Source organism: Anoplopoma fimbria, chromosome 11, assembly GCF_027596085.1.
Source record: "Anoplopoma fimbria isolate UVic2021 breed Golden Eagle Sablefish chromosome 11, Afim_UVic_2022, whole genome shotgun sequence".
In the NCBI taxonomy this organism is placed as follows: Eukaryota; Metazoa; Chordata; class Actinopteri; order Perciformes; family Anoplopomatidae; genus Anoplopoma; species Anoplopoma fimbria.
The window spans coordinates 2,649,001-2,665,142 of record NC_072459.1 but is presented as its reverse complement, the minus strand read 5'-3'; the positions used below and the strand labels follow the sequence as shown (position 1 = coordinate 2,665,142).

The 16,142-nt window shown below is 40.5% G+C and overlaps 2 protein-coding genes across 3 annotated transcripts; both read right to left on the bottom strand.

Moving 5' to 3' along the window:
- Window positions 1-371: 371 nt before the first annotated feature.
- rabep2 (rabaptin, RAB GTPase binding effector protein 2) lies at window positions 372-7,402 on the bottom strand. 2 transcript variants are annotated; one of them, XM_054607731.1, is made up of 12 exons: window positions 7,185-7,402; window positions 5,086-5,241; window positions 4,488-4,570; window positions 4,023-4,394; window positions 3,852-3,947; window positions 3,620-3,718; window positions 3,249-3,362; window positions 2,698-2,776; window positions 2,565-2,576; window positions 2,273-2,427; window positions 1,392-1,508; window positions 372-1,272 (listed from the first exon to the last, which is right to left on the bottom strand). In XM_054607731.1, the coding sequence occupies exons 1-12, from the start codon at window positions 7,210-7,212 to the stop codon at window positions 1,168-1,170; spliced, it is 1,416 nt and encodes a 471-aa protein (XP_054463706.1). In that variant the 5' UTR covers window positions 7,213-7,402; the 3' UTR covers window positions 372-1,167. The 2 variants fall into 2 exon arrangements, with proteins under 2 accessions (XP_054463706.1, XP_054463707.1); XM_054607732.1 differs by lacking the exon at window positions 2,565-2,576.
- A 2,168-nt stretch (window positions 7,403-9,570) lies between these two features.
- si:ch211-11k18.4 (uncharacterized) lies at window positions 9,571-16,133 on the bottom strand. The gene is made up of 12 exons (XM_054607783.1): window positions 15,858-16,133; window positions 14,723-14,834; window positions 13,746-13,839; window positions 13,533-13,587; window positions 13,194-13,334; window positions 12,605-12,765; window positions 12,316-12,414; window positions 11,998-12,143; window positions 11,572-11,743; window positions 11,371-11,483; window positions 10,377-10,461; window positions 9,571-10,287 (listed from the first exon to the last, which is right to left on the bottom strand). Exons 1-12 carry the CDS (start codon window positions 15,973-15,975, stop codon window positions 10,228-10,230), a joined length of 1,356 nt encoding a protein of 451 aa, XP_054463758.1. The 5' UTR covers window positions 15,976-16,133; the 3' UTR covers window positions 9,571-10,227.
- Between the last annotated feature and the right edge of the window lie 9 nt (window positions 16,134-16,142).

The following is a 16,142-nucleotide window of genomic DNA, read 5'->3' as shown; positions in this document are numbered from 1 at the left end:
CTCTTATTACAATTAAGTTACAAATTGATGTATCATTTTGTATTAAACTAAAGACAAAAAAATAGACCGATGACAGTTTGGTCTTAAACTGTGTCATCGGTCTATTTTTAACTAATTATTCAGGGTTTTTTCATTCTTTTAAGGCCTGTGGTAAATTTGTTAAAGTTCATTTTGCACCGGCTGTGCTTTGTATTAAATTCAAGATAATTTATTCCCACATCGGTTAAACGGAAATTATCAAATTATGCAGTATATTAAAGCATACTGGGTAGAGATATATATTATAATGCTAATCGGTCTTTTACATTTCCTGGGACCCTTTATGCATATTAAGCAGCTCTTTATGGCGCTCTGATCCCAGGGTGGAGAAACTTAATCAAAGTGTCTGAATATGAACTCAAAGGTTGAAGAAAAGATTCTGACAGCTTATCTTTACTTTTCAATATGTATTAACACAGAACAAAGTGACAGGATGTAACACATTCACATTTTTCTTCATAGAGTTTTTCTTAACTTCTGTTCAAATCCACAGTCGATAATTAGCTTAGCGGTTGTGGCACGAACAAGATTAGTTAACAATGATGAGCTAAAATAAAAAGACAACAAATTAATGCATTTGATAAAAAACTTGTCTGAAATGCAGTTCATTTAGGAGAGTTTCTGCTTCGTGTCACTATTATTCATTATTGCACTGTGATCCGTTGCTTTGAGAGGCCCTCCTTCACAAAGAAGACACAAAGAAATGTTTGCATTGGGGAATGATCGCGTGGTTTGAATATCAATTAGAGAAACAGTGAAATATCGAGTGTTTTCCCGGAGTCATGTCAGTTTAACAGTATATATTAACATGTGTATAAGTAGAGGAATAAACGTGTTACTGGATGTAAGAAAGAAGGAATGTGAATATTCTTTACCCAAAGCATTCATGGTTCATCATCACTTTGGTAGCAAAGCAACAGTTTCAGTCGTCGTCACCGAACCATCACCTCAAAACACAGAAATAATGTCTCTGTAGGGACATCCCATGTTAGGAGTGTAAGCAGCACCAGCTGTGATAAACACCAGGGGTCCCGACAGTGTTTCACCTGGTTAGTTGGTCCTTATTGGAGAAGTTGAATCTTGGTCTCTGCTCTTTGGTTCCATAATATATAAATATATATCTATAACTCATGAAGCGTCTGCAGGCAGAGAACTAGCTTCACTGACTCCCTCCTCCAGGATTTCACGGACTTGTTCAAGACTCTCAGCCTGTCGAATGACCTCCAGCTTCACCTGAAGGGACGGACAGGGATCAGTAAAATATCAATTTGTCATGATTGTATGAGTTTCTTTTTTTTTTACCATCACTCCTCCACTCAAGCTAACTTCTACGACTGTATATTGCGTCTTACCTGCAGCGACTGGGAGAGCTGGACGAAATCCCTCTGGACCGTCTGGATGGTGTCGACCTGAGAGCGCAGACTGATCGCTTGGCTACGGAGCTCCAGACACTGTTGGTGCAGCGACGCCTGACAGACACGAAGGATAAAAAAATAAATAAAAAAAAGAGTGTCGGATTAAGTAATGTATTACTTTTGCAACTATTGGTAGAATCAACAAAAGAATGCACGTCACTATTTTTAATATTTGCAATGTAAGCGTAAGAATTCGGGTTTCAGAATTATGGATTCATGGCTCACCAATATGTGTCACACTTGTTTCTCATTATGTGAATTATGTAAAGAAGACTCACACTGAAAAATATATATTCTTTAGCCTATATAGGAAGTTCAATCTGACTTTTACATGTGCATTTCCTTCTTAATTTCCTGAAACTGAGACCTATAATCATGATTAACAATTCTTCACACCAGAATACAAGCTTTGCAAAACGTTCCCAACACAAGGTCCAACGTACGTGTTGTTTCCAAAGCTCTCAACTACATGTCATGTCTTGGCCTTCCTCAGAGGATGGTAATCAGTTGTCATTGCGTGACTTAAGTACAGAATAACATGTGGATGTACAGTATTTAGGCGAGATTGTTTCAGTTCAAGGACCTGTTCAATTAAAGGAAGACAAGAGGTGATGGAAAGCTTTTAGTTGGACCTTGTTTTAAGATCTTTTTTTTGTTGATATGATTAATAATGTCTATTGTTTTAAATAATCAGGATCAGTATTTCTGAGAATGAGAGCCGCCCACTTCAGACTTCTCAGAGGCAAACCGGCAGAAATGAACATTTTAAAGCATCAGCAGTAACACTGAGCTTGGTGATAAAAGCAGGTTGGATTTACTTTGTCATTACTGAGGGTCTTGTTGGTGCTCTGCACATGAGACAGCGCCACCCGCAGGGCTTCCAGTTCAGTGCGGCAGGCCAGCAGTTCAGCCTGCAACTGGTCCTTCTGACTCTGGATCCTCTCCGTCTCCGTCTTCAGACTGGACAGCTGAACTGCTCACACAAAGAACGGGAAGAAAAATAACAGCTTATTACAAGTTGCCTCTTATTGTATTAGTTTGACCATCAGTTCTGTTGGATAGACAAAACAGTATTGGCCTACCAGACTAATAATCAAGTTGTTGACTCACCTTCTAAAACTTCTGATGACAGTAGTTTTAAATGGGAGCAGACAGGAAGAGAGAGAGGGAAATGAAAACATGGTTCAGTGTCCCGGCAGTCAGTGATGCAACAATGCCCTCAATAACAATAGAATCCACAGACCGTTCTCCTCCGTCCGGGTGTCCAGCTGATCCCTCAGGTTGACAATCTCGATGCGAAGACGCTCCTCAGAGTGCGCCCCCTGTAGGACGCATAAACAGTAACGGCTATAAAAGTTGTTCAGGAACAAACATAATCTTATCCTCAAATTAATGACACCAACTAAATGTTTTAAACCAACAACAGAAACTAAGAAAACCAACAAAATACTTCCACAGCCAGGACATTGACAACTTGATTACAAAATGAACCTCCAATTAATTAAATATGTGCACTGTCTTCCCAACAACTATCTGAGATGAAGAGAAGCAGCAACTAGTTGAAGGGAAGTTACATAAAGGAAAAGCTTCTCACAGGTTTCTGTTCCCTTTACAACACTATGTGAAACTATAAAATCACATTATTCTTATTAAACTGGATGTGAATAATATCAAATACATTATTCTACCATCCATGTTTGCACAGGTTTTTAGAAAATGGATTTTAAGGTAGTTTTCGCCGCAGCTCTAGTGGAGCAGATAAACTTTAATACAAACCTAGAACAGTAGTTTTACCTGCAGTGTTGCTGGGAATGATGAGCTGGAGTCTGGTCCCTCATCCTCGACCTCCTCTCCTTTCAGTCTGGACAGCTCACTGCACACCTTCCTCTGGGAGAAGGACAACTCCGCCTGGACACACAAATTAAGATTTGAACACCTACGTCTTCTGGATATGTAACATGTAATATACAGCAAGGAATCGAGTGACTACTGTTGGCTTAATCACTGTGTTTCCTCCCTTTATGCTAAGCTAAGCTATCTTAACCTAATTTAACTCCTAGCAAGAAAGCACATAAGGGTATTCCCCAAAATGCTGAATTCCTCCTTGAAGGTAAATCACCATCCGAGACACAAACACTTTGTAGGATCGACATCACGACACTCACCAGCCGACTCTGGACGGCATTCTGTGATTGGCTGAAAGATTTCTGCAAATCCTGCAGGAGGGCCTCTGAAGTGTGGACCTGACACTGGAGCATTGATACCTGAACACACACACACACACACACACACACACAAATACAAACAAATGAACATGTGTATAAGTCTGCACACATCATACCCGTTCTGTGATTGTGCCTAACTCTCTCACTGCTGTAGACACACACTCACACTCACCTGTTTGTGTGTGTGGTTGGTCTGTGTGTCCAGCTCCCTCTCTAGGTCGTCTTTTTCAGCCTGAAGCCGACTCACCTCCCCTCGCAGCTCCGACACCTGCCCAACACACCCCACCTTCAGTACACCGCTACCTCATCTGTTTTTGGGGAATATTTTGGTCAGAAACTCTACCTGATTATTGAGCGCGTCCCAGTCGCCGTGGGTGACCAGCCGGTGTCCGGCCGGCGGCAGGTAGATGGCTTCAGGCACCAAAGTTCCCGTGGAGACCAGAGAGTCGGTGTCCTCCTGAGCGTGGAGTTTTCTGGGCAGAGAGGGCGTGTCTAAGGAGAAGGAGGACAGCGAGGCCGAGTCGCAGTGCCGCAGTGAGAAATACGCCTCCGCTGAGAGAGGAACCCCTTCTCCCTCGGCCACCGCCTCCAGCTCTGCTGCTTGGTTGTGCCTCCTGTCCGTCGACAACTCGGCCTCCGTCGGGCTGTTGGTGATCGACGTGGGGGATTCATTACTGGAGACTTCTACGTCCATCCTGCCTCTCCTTCCACTGAACTAACAGGTAGAGAAATAACAAATTAAGCTCCTGGGATTACATCCAGGACATTTGGAAACAATTCAAGAAAAAACACAAAGTGAAACACTGACCACGTTCTGTCCACTGGCTCTCCTCCACTCCGAAGGCTGAGACTGAAGGACAGATATCCGGGCCTCATACTGAGCTGCCGTCTCTGTGAAGACAGCAGGGAAATGAGATAAGGATTGAATCCTCCAGTCAGATGAACGATATCCGGTTTGTCTCAAAGGTTGAGATTCCACCAAAGAAACTCTTTATTAACACAAGATACTTAAATAAAAAGTGTAGCCGCATTTGAGATTCTGTTTTATTAGAAATACTTAAAAAGTTATGAGAATAAACACTTTCATTGTTTCAAACAGGAGTATAGCTTACCCCACATGTAACTGTTTCCCTCACTTCTCCTGACCTTTGACCTTTTGAATACTTTGACTACATCCCATCATTATAGTCTGCTTTGAATCAAATGTTTAACGAAGACTTTTGATTGAAAAACAGTGTGAATTATTTTATTTTAGTAATTCGGCCTCAATAAGAAACTACACAACAGGAAAGAAAAAGGAAGTGAAAAAAAAAAAACTGTTGAATGTGCACACAAGGACTGTTACAAGTACACCGTGCTTATCACGCACACATAAACATGAAGGCCGCGGACAAACACTCGCTGACCTCTGAGAGCCTCCTGCAGGGACTGGATCTCTTGATCACATTGTTTTTGCAGCTCTGCCAGTTCCTCCTGTTTGCTCAGCTCACAGATCGTCGCCACACCCTGCCAGTGTTCGGCCTGAGCTCGGTACTCGGCTAGCTGGGCCTTCAGGCTGGTATCTGAAAATGATTCAAATGTGTTTTAGATTCACTTTGAAGCTCTTTGCATCAGCAGGGATGGACTCACACACACACACACATATGGGAAACAGCAAGGGTACGCTATCAAAAGGAATCTGCAGTACTAGCAGCAGACAAGACCTGTGAATGCTTTACTAGAAGATAAGAAGAAAGATCACCGTATTTCACTAATCAATAAGCTGGGAACTTTGCAGCATGCAACTCTAAATTATTTGCATCATTTAGTTACGTAAAGCTAAAAAGCATGTCGTTCTTGTTAGGCGTGCACACAGTAGCTTGACAGAGCTGTTGGACAGATGCACCCAAATCCTTTAAATACATGTCAGCCAGTCATGTAATAGTGTGTTTGTGTAATTTGACAAACACTTTAATGAACAAGGGATAGGCCATGAATGTCCACACCTGACAAAGTTCTTAGTTGTTTGAAAGTATGACAGGGAACATGTGGAGAACGAGCTCCATCTAGAAATGATTCTAATGAGTAAATTGGTAAATAAACTGATAGCAAAGTCCAACTGACTCTGGTTAATGTGAAAACAAGCAATAATGTCAAACATGTTTTTACTCAAAATAAAAAGTATGTCATCTTTACCTCTAACCTCACTAAAACCCAATATGTAGAAAAGTACTGAGTGTTATTTCCTGCCACAAATCAGGCTAACACATTTGATGAAGGTGACAATACAGAAATAGCCATAAAGCTTCTCATTGCAACAAGTATGTTAATATTCTAGTTTGGTTTGTTTACTTAGTCGTTCACAATCAAATAAATAGCAGTGTGTAATCCTATTGTTCATACAAAGGTCTGGGGTCAAACAGAGAGGCGATGAACAAACTGTTACAAAGCTCCAATAACAGACGTCTAGAAATACGTATTTGGATTTGGAAGAGGAAGAGCTTTATGAAAAGTACTAAAATAAAAAGTTATACAGCTGAAAATGTGTTTTACAGCATTAAAGTGTCTTTTTCTGTGGCATGACATCAGTACAAAAATGATTTGATAATACTAAGTATGTTTTTTAAGCCGTCAGGTCCCCGGATCTGCAGGAGCTGAAAACACAACATTGCATTATTATGTTTACATGTGCCAAATAAAACAGAATGATTTATGGACGTAAAGACTCCAGCACACATGTACACAATTTGCAGCTGAGGATGCATGTCTTCTTATGTGTGACAACTTCACAGAAACACCTATAGTTCCAGTTTAAGCAGGTGACATTGAAGGTAAACATTTGGCATGAAAAGGGACCTGCCACAGGATTTTGTGTCAAAAGTCACCACATTTACATATGAAGTTGTTGTAACAAATATAACTTGATCCAGTGGTCATGTATCTGTGATAAAAGCACATTAAAGAGGTGAAACAGAGGTTTAGTATTGAGTTAGAGCAGTTTATAGGAGGACCAAGATTAACAATGAAAATATTAATTTAGTTGAAATAAATGAAAATCTTGACTGTTTTTTTAATACCAAGAAAAGTGGAAATATATATATATATATTTATAGATACATAATTTATTTATTTAATGAAGATTTTATTCAGTAAATCTTCATTAAATAAATAAATTATGTATATATAATTATATATAATAATTATATATATATATATATATATATATATATATATAATTATAGATTATATTTTAGTCCAGAGACCACAGTTTGGATTCCAGATAGGTATGCTAAAGTGTTAGCTTGCCACTAGCAGCGCCCATTCATTTCTATGGTGAAAGATGCTAACAGGCCGTTCTGACAGTCAACCGACCAGAGCTGCTTCACAATCAACAGGTTTCACCCACAGAGAAGAAAAAGCAACAAGTCAGTGCTCATAAGAAGTCAAATGAAGGCCGTAAACGCGTCGGTGACACCTCACGACACTTCACGACAGCCGTAAAGCAGATCAAAGTTGTTTTCGTTACCTGTGTCTTCAGTCTTTGAACTCATCATCTCCTCGTTCTGTCGGAGCTCAAACTTAATAACAATAATAATAATAACAATGAAATAAAAAAGAGAAACACGTGTTTTAAGAGGCAGATGAACGTGTCGGAGTCATTGTGCAGCAGCAGCAGGGTTTGGTTTGGAAATGATCGCAGTGACAACTTCAGGAAACAACTTTCCCCGGTCCGAGCCTGCGGAAATGACGTCAGCCTCCTTCCGGTTCGCAAATGTCTTTCCCCCTTTTTTTTTTTTTTTTTTTTTTAAACATATATTTATTGGTTTTTATACATTTAACATAATTTACATACATAAATGACCCTTCCAATAACTTGAAAATCTTGACTGGTTTTTTAATACCAAGAAAAGTGGAAACATATATATATTTTTTTTTTGTTATATATATATATATATATATATATATATTTATCATATTTTATATATTTTTATTCTAGATACATAATTAATTTATTTAATTAAGATTTTATTTAGTAAATCTTCATTACATTTTATTTTGGAAGATTTCTCATTAAGAAACTTCAATTATTTATTGAAATTTATTTTATTTTTGTTCAAAAAAGGTCATTTATATTTAACATGTTTGTAAAAACCAATAAAAATATTTAATTTATTTAAATTTCAAAATTTGATGGAAGTAAAAAAATTTATTGTTTAATTTATTTTATATATCATATTTCAGGTTATTTAGATCAAGAAGTGTTAAATCACCTTAATCATCTTGGAAATTTGGGATTGTTTGATTCTTCTCAGATTAATTCCTGAATGGCATGTTATGAGTGCTGCAAACACCGATAATATTACCCTGTGGAAGTTATGAAAAAACATTTTCAAAATAAATTACCAGCTCTGTCTGCCATCCCAGTAGACCACAAAACACTAAAAAACACTGAAAAACACTTAGAAAAGCTGTGTTATACAAATACACTGTGCAATACTATAATTACTCTGTCTGTACATATAATATTTTTAGTTATTATGGATTTTTTTAACTTAATTACTTATTTATAATACTTGTTTTTTTTACTATGTCTCTATGCTGCTGTAATCCTGTAAATGTCCCCGCTGCGGGACTAATAAAGGATTATCTTATTTTAGGAATTTATTAATGAAATGTGTGAAAGTCTCCCAAAATACTGAAAATAACATCTTTTTTTTTTTTATTTACCTGCATTTAATTTATTCCCTCTTTTGCCAATTTGACAGTTTCTTAGGTTTCCTCTAAAAGTGAAAAAGTCAGAGTACTGAATGCTTAAACACTGTGCAGAATGTCCTGCAGGTGATCCTGTAATTCAGTCATGGATTCTTTATCTTGAAGGTTGTTATGCTGGATCTACAATATTTAACAGACCAGAGTGGAGGCACTCTGAGCAGAAGGAGGGACCAGCTGATCCGACATGGTGTTACTTGGCCTCTCCATCATCACTAAAGATGGCGCTCCGTCACTGCTCGTTGTGCTTCCACCACCTGAACTGTCCAATTCCTCCTTTTAAACAAAACAAAAATATATATCTGCACAGAAATCTGTTTGCAAATAAGTCTGTCCTGTTCACAATGCTAGCTGCAAGAGCAAAGTGCAGAATGATCTTTGGCTGTGTGTTATCAGCTTTGGCAGGTAGGTCACTTTTCATACCGTCCTTTACAGAGGAAAAGATTATGTAATCATAATGATATCGTGTAGGTCAACTACTTTATAGGGACTTTATGTTTTTTGTTGTGGTTCATCACTCCTCTTCTGCATAAAAGAGCAGGACTATTTAAATTATTAATAAACGTAATCTGTTAAACAATGACAAGTGAGATAAGTCATAAAGATGTTAAAAAAACAACCTCAATATCAACCTGGAAACTGTTTTTTATTGGCAGCAGTCTTTTTCCACCTGCTTCCTTTGCTTGACAAAGGCATGACTATTCAAGGTTTATAGTTTCCTGTGTTTGCATTTCAATAATAAAAGCACACACAATCATAATGACTGGAAGCCACGGACATTTAGCTTCAAACAGTTGTGCATTTGTGATAAAAGCAGAATCCTAACATCTACATACTGCGGCCAAAACTGTGGCTCTATTCATAGAACCGATCAAATTCAAGCCCTGATACTCTTACATGCTGCTCTTCGATTTTCATCTAGAAATCTGATATCTACAGTAGGAGGGCACGCATCCCGTCTTTGCTTTATCCATCTGCAGTCCAACTGGGTGTGGCAAGAAAGAAACCGATGCAATCTCCACCTAATGGAAATCAAGATAGTAAGTAACACATAAAAGCAGACATTTGCTGTAGATGCTGTTTTTTAAGATCTTCAGAAAAAATCTCAACCACTAAAATGAATCTCAAGAAAGAGATGGTTGTATTAAACACTTTTTTATTCAAGTCATCTGTAATTAAAACATGGTCACAATGTAGAAGAGGAAAATACAAAAATTTTGAGTGTATAATGGAATATTCCACATATTAGAAAACATAGACGTTCATGATGTGAACTGGATTAGTACCATGATACCAGGCGGTTGAAGTTCTGTATAAAATGCTGGTGAAAGTCTTCAAAAACTCATACAAAGCGTCTCGTGTAAACCAGTGCCCTACGGCCTTTTAAACCAAAATACAATTTATCTGATAAAGGAATATTATAAATAGTTTGCAAATGTTTAAATATCTTATAGTGGTACAAGTCTGAATTATTTTGACTGGAGCAGAGGCACAAAGTACATGTATATAAATGCTCACAACAAATAAGTTATCAGTAACAAGTAACAAACTATTAATCTGCAGGTAGTGTGAGTTTAGAGTGTTCACATCGTCTAAAAACGGGCGTTACAGTATCCAGAGCACCAGATGTTGGATGGGGTTTCTACGAGTTTACCATGTGCTTATAATTTACATCCGCACGACAGGATACAGCATCGAGGGGTCAGAGTGACACGACGGCTGGTGTGAAACCTTGGCAGAGCTTTCATTTCATTTGGTCCAGCGTCGGTGTTGGGGATGCTGAGTCGTCGTCTTCATCTCTACAAATCCATGTCATGATCGCTGACACTCTGGCGAAGGTATTCTTCATACAGATTTTTCTAGAGAAACACAAAAGAAGGTTTAACACTCTACTGTGTATTATATTACCATCACTGTGTATCACTTCAGTCACACACTGATGGAATACCTTCTTCGTCTTCACCACCTCCTGAACGTACTCCAGCTTCTCCTGCAGTTGCCTTTTCTGTTTGCCTGAAAGAGTCGGTCGAGTCCTGCAAAGGATTGAAGGGAGTTTGATGAGTTTCGTAATTAAGATATAAGCCGATGTTGGGAAAAATGTCACAACTGTTTAGAATCCTTTGTCAAGAGCAAAGCTGCAAATCCGAGGAAAACCAAAATCACATGAGTGATTAACATAGATTATGTTCTTGACCCCACAAGTGAAATAAAAGAATCATGGTCAAGGAAAACATGTGCAAACAGAACCTCAGATACACTGATACTACGTACAGTACACATGTAGTTTATGAACAAAACACGGCCGCATCTAACATCTATTTTCATTATCAACTATAATCGAAAACACATTTGGTCAATAAAATGTCACAAAACACTTCAAAGCTCGAGGTGATTTCACCTTCATGTATTGTGTGACTAACTCCAAAAACCTAAAGATGTTGTATTTATTATAACAAATAAAGACAAAACAGCAAATGCTTACAATTGACAAGCTGGAACTAGGGAATATTTGGCACATATTGCTTGACCAATTCCTTTAGTGATTGATTATTTCTTAATTAATCACCTCCGCCAAGTAGGTTTTGTTTTGGTTTGTTTGTCTGATTTCAGAAGGACTACAAAAAACTACTGGCCCGATTTTCATGAAACGTGCTGGAAGGATGGAGCCCAGACTGAGGATGAACCCATTAAATGTTGGAGCTGATCTGAATCACGGGGAGAATACATAAAAGGCATCTGGTCTTGGCAGAGGTTCTCTGAGTGCTCTTCTAGTTGAGTTATTGATAATGAATATAGCTGTGTCCATCGGAGGAAGCAAAACAAATAAAGTGAAATAAAATTAGATTACAGGTTGAAACAGGACGAAGAGTTTACCCGAATATAAAACATATTACAATGAATGAAATGAAAATGGTGACTCTGCTGAGGTGTTGTTGTTCTACCTGAATGAGAAGCGTGCGATGATGAGCAGGAGGAAGGAGAGCAGGACCATTCCTCCACAGCCGTAGAGCTGCTGCTCCACAGAGAGGGACTCCAACACTTTGACTACGGGACTCTGTGGATTACAAGAGCAGCTTTAAAATCAGACCCGACTGCTTTACATGCAGACTTAGCAACAACTTGGCACTCCCTTCAACACTCACCAGGTAGAGTGACAGCGTCTCTGTGCCCTCGCGGCCCAGAGCCACCTCCAGCAGCTCCTGGGACAGAATGCCCAGAACCAGTAGAGCCATCAGAGCCAGAGGGACGGTGAAGCCCAGCAGAGTCAGCAGGCAGCTCTTACAGCGCGCCCGTCGGTTCATCGCGCTGGTCTGCCTGTGAGAGCAGAGGGTCAGGTTTACTCTCTGACTGATGCTACTGTGTGAGGACCACTAAGGTAAAATATCTGCACAGGACAACCATCACAGTCTGGGTGAATAGAAGTCAATGAAACAGTTTTTAGAAATGCAAAGAAAGCTCCTAGATCCTGGTCCCATTACACTGCGTACTTACTTCTACAACACTAAAGCATGCCATTTTGAAAAGAACAATTATGGTATTACGGAGCACAAAGTGTTTATGTGAGTTACCGGTCGTCACTGAGCTTGTCAGTGATGGCCTCGCTGATGACCTCACAGTCCTTCTCCAGGGAGTTGAGTGTGTTCTGGACCGTTTGGTTGATGGTTTTCTCGATGGTGCGACAAACCTCCTCGATCTGGTTTACACAGCGGCTTGGCTGAGAACACGAACAAAGACAACAAATGAAAATTTTGACCCGTCAGAAAAAGTTATATCACGATCTTTAAACCCATTGGAATAATATGCCAAGAAAAAAATAAGGAAGCAGAGATATGAACCTTTAAAAAGTCAACAATCCCCTAGAGCTTAATGAAAAGTGCAACTCTTACCTTATTTGGATTAGGAATGTAGATGGTGGGCATGTCAAAACCACATTTGTTGAGTCCCGGTCGCTTGCAGAGCTCCTGAACAATCTGCATCATTACTCTCTGAGACAGACAAAGAAATAAGACAGAAGGAGGTGAATGTGTGTTCTGTGCTCATACACACTTTGAATTCTTATAAATGTGGAAACTGTTCATACTAGGAGGAGCGGATAATGTTTTTTCATTTAACTCAATGAAGAAAGGAGGCCGTCCCGTAACACAAGCGTATAAATAAAGCTGTTGCCGTGCAGACCTGTCTGTCGGACTCTCCCCCGGCCTCGTCCGCCTTGCTCAGGTAGAATCTCAGCCGATCTCCGTGTTTCTCGTTCATACGCTCCACGATGTTGAGGGAGCGCTTGCACAGAGCCTGACCCATGGGGTCAAAGAAGACCAGCACCAGGTCACAGAGATCACCTGAGTGTGACAGTGGGAGGGAGCAAAATGATCAGAATAAAGAAATCTAAACAAAATAAAAAAACATAATGTATGATGCATAATAGATTATTGTTGTTTTAAGATGAATGATGGTAATGAAAGTATGTCAGAGCAAAAACTTTTGAGTAACTTTTTTTTTTTATTGCTTCACATTTAGACTCGCGTCACAGTTTCATCATGCTGTGACTCAAAGATGATTACAAGAACTGTCAACGGTTTGCTTTGAGCCAATCACAGTTAGCTCGCACAGGAAATAGTGAGAGGAGCAGTTAACCTGGAAAAAGCTCACTAATGCAGCACAAATACTGAAGCAGAAATAACTAAATGTCTGGTGCTTTGAGGCCAGTATTCCTCATTAACTATAACTACAGTAACACAACAGGCAAGGTCAGTTTGTTGTAACTCACCCAGCCACATGATAACCTCATCCACGTCAAAGGGATACTTCATATCCCCGTCCACCAGCCCCGGTGAATCCACGAATGTCACCAGACTGAACCGTTTCTGTCGTGACGTGCAGATCTCTGTGCTCAAGTACTCAGAAACACCTGAAAAACAATCCACAACACCACGGATCAGATCAATAGTGATCACTTTACAATGACAGAAAACATCATGCTGAAGCCTCATAGCTGCAGCATTGTAAAATAAGCTCTTCTATAAGTTATACTGCTTTAACAAATGTGCTCATGAACTTGAATTCTTGTTTGACCTCTAAAGGATTGTGATTTGAGCTGAAATCTCACCTTTGAACTCCTGCAGAGGCTTGAAATGTGGATATAGATGAAGGGTGGCATTTCCCTAAAGAAAAACAGAACCAGATTAGTCGTTTGTAAACGAGGTATCAAGAAGAACTGAAAACACTAGAGAGGAACTAATGCATGGTAACGTAATAAGCATCACTATCATGAGAACGTCCATAAACAGTAAATGTTTTGACATTATTAAGTTGCACTCACGGTGAGAGATTCTCTCTTGCGCCCACTTGTAACAAAGTTGAAGCCTTGAGTCTCAATAGCCACTCCAGTGCGCTGGATGTGCTCTTCGACGTACCTGACCAAAAAAAAAAAAAAAAAGGAAGGAAAGGGTCACAGAATATACAATTTCATGATGCACAGATGGAGGAGAAATATATGTTTCCATGTCAGGTTTGTCACCTGTCCAAACTCTATCAATTAAAAGTACATTATCCTGCAAAATCAATAGACTGGTGCATACTTAGTGTTGCACTCGTGCATTATAGATGCAGCTTTTTTCTGTCCTGGCCCCTCAGTGGTGGAATGAACTCCCCACTGACGTCAGGACAGCAGAGTCGCTGCCCATCTTTTAGGCTGAAAACTCACCTCTTCAAGAAGCACTACCCTGAGCCTTCCTCGTAGCACTTATTGCATTCGTATTAGTTGTTGCACTTACTGTATTCGTATTCGTTTACTGCACTTATTGATTCATATTCGTCTGTTGCACTTATCCTATTCGTTTTTGTAGCACTTATTATATTCTATTAGTCTGTTGCAATTATTGTATTCGTTTAGTTTGTTGCAATTATTGTAGTAGTTTGCCTCTGCACTATACTTTTGCTCTGGTTTATGCTCTTAGATGCTTGTTTAAGAAAGGAGATGCACTTATGACTTCTGGGGTCAGTAGTTCTCTTGAATACCTATGTTGAATACACTTATTGTAAGTCGCTTTGGATAAAGGCGTCTGCTAAATGACTGTAATGTAATGTAATGTAATAGATTACATTTATCAGTTAAATGCTCCAATGAATTGCCGAAAAACTGTGCAAAGGAGGGACGTAGCAGAAAGCAACAGACATGAATACGGTTGGACAGTCTGAGACCAGACAAGGTTTTCTAATGCGTTCATATTTCCAGATGTTTCATTGTGTTGCATATCACTTTATAGTTAGTACATACTTTATTAAAATCATATTTACCAGTTGATGAAGGAGCTTTTCCCAGCAGAGTGGTTCCCCATCAGCATCACAGTGATCTTTTTTCTGGGCGCCAGCAGCTTCACATCCACAGATTCAGCAACTGAGACCAACCCTGAAAAAACAAACACGATCAAAAAAAAAAAGAAATTAAGGATCAATAATGTAGAGCTGGAGCTGTGGTTAAATCTGAAGGTTAAGGACAGAGGATGTGAGGGTGTAAGGACAGAGGGTGTAAGGACAGAGGATGTGAGGACAGAGGATGTAAGGACAGAGGGTGTAAGGACAGAGGATGTAAGGACAGAGGGTATAAGGACAGAGGATGTAAGGACAGAGGAGGTAAGGACTGAGGAGGTAAGGACAGAGTGTATAAGGACAGAGGATGTAAGGACAGAGGAGGTAAGGACTGAGGAGGTAGGTAAGGACAGAGGATGTGAGGACAGAGGGTGTAAGGACAGAGGATGTGAGGACAGAGGATGTGAGGACAGAGGGTGTAAGGACAGAGGATGTGAGGACAGAGGGTGTGAGGACAGAGGATGTGAGGACAGAGGGTGTGAGGACAGAGGGTGTGAGGACAGAGGGTGTGAGGACAGAGGATGTAAGGACAGAGGGTGTAAGGACAGAGGATGTAAGGACAGAGGGTGTAAGGACAGAGGATGTAAGGACAGAGGATGTAAGGACAGAGGGTGTGAGGACAGAGGATGTGAGGACAGAGGATGTGAGGACAGAGGGTGTAAGGACAGAGGAGGTGAGGACAGAGGATGTAAGGACAGAGGGTGTGAGGACAGAGGGTGTGAGGACAGAGGATGTGAGGACAGAGGATGTGAGGACAGAGGGTGTAAGGACAGAGGAGGTAAGGACAGAGGATGTGAGGAGAGAGGATGTGAGGACAGAGGAGGTAAGGACATAAGGACAGAGGAGGTAAGGACAGAGGAGGTAAGGACAGAGGATGCACACTTGATTGACAGCTGAGCATGGCTAATAAAACTAGCATTGAGGCTAGCCAGCGTGACGTCATCCCCTTGTTAAACTGTTAGCCTGCGTGCTAACAGTTAGCTCAGCCAAAGTGCCGAGTGCTGCAGAGACTCTCTCCCCGGCCATGGCGTCACTCCAGCGGGGGAGACGGCGGCCCACTCACCGCTGTCCGGGTCCGTGTACAGGCGGTGACAGTCCCGCAGGATGCGCTCGTCGCAGGAGACGCCGCCGGTCACGGACTCCGCGTTGGCAGCGCTGCGGCTCTTGGTTTTCCCGGTCATGGTGTCGGACGGTCAGGTGTCTGAGTGGAGGCCTCTCTGGACTACAGGTGGACGGAGCCGGTTTGAATCGCCCCGGTCTGCTGCAGCGAGGCCACGTCGTCAGCTTAACCGGCTTTTTTGTGGGTGGGGCGCAGAGGATTCTGGGTAGTGGAGTTCTGTTGACGTGA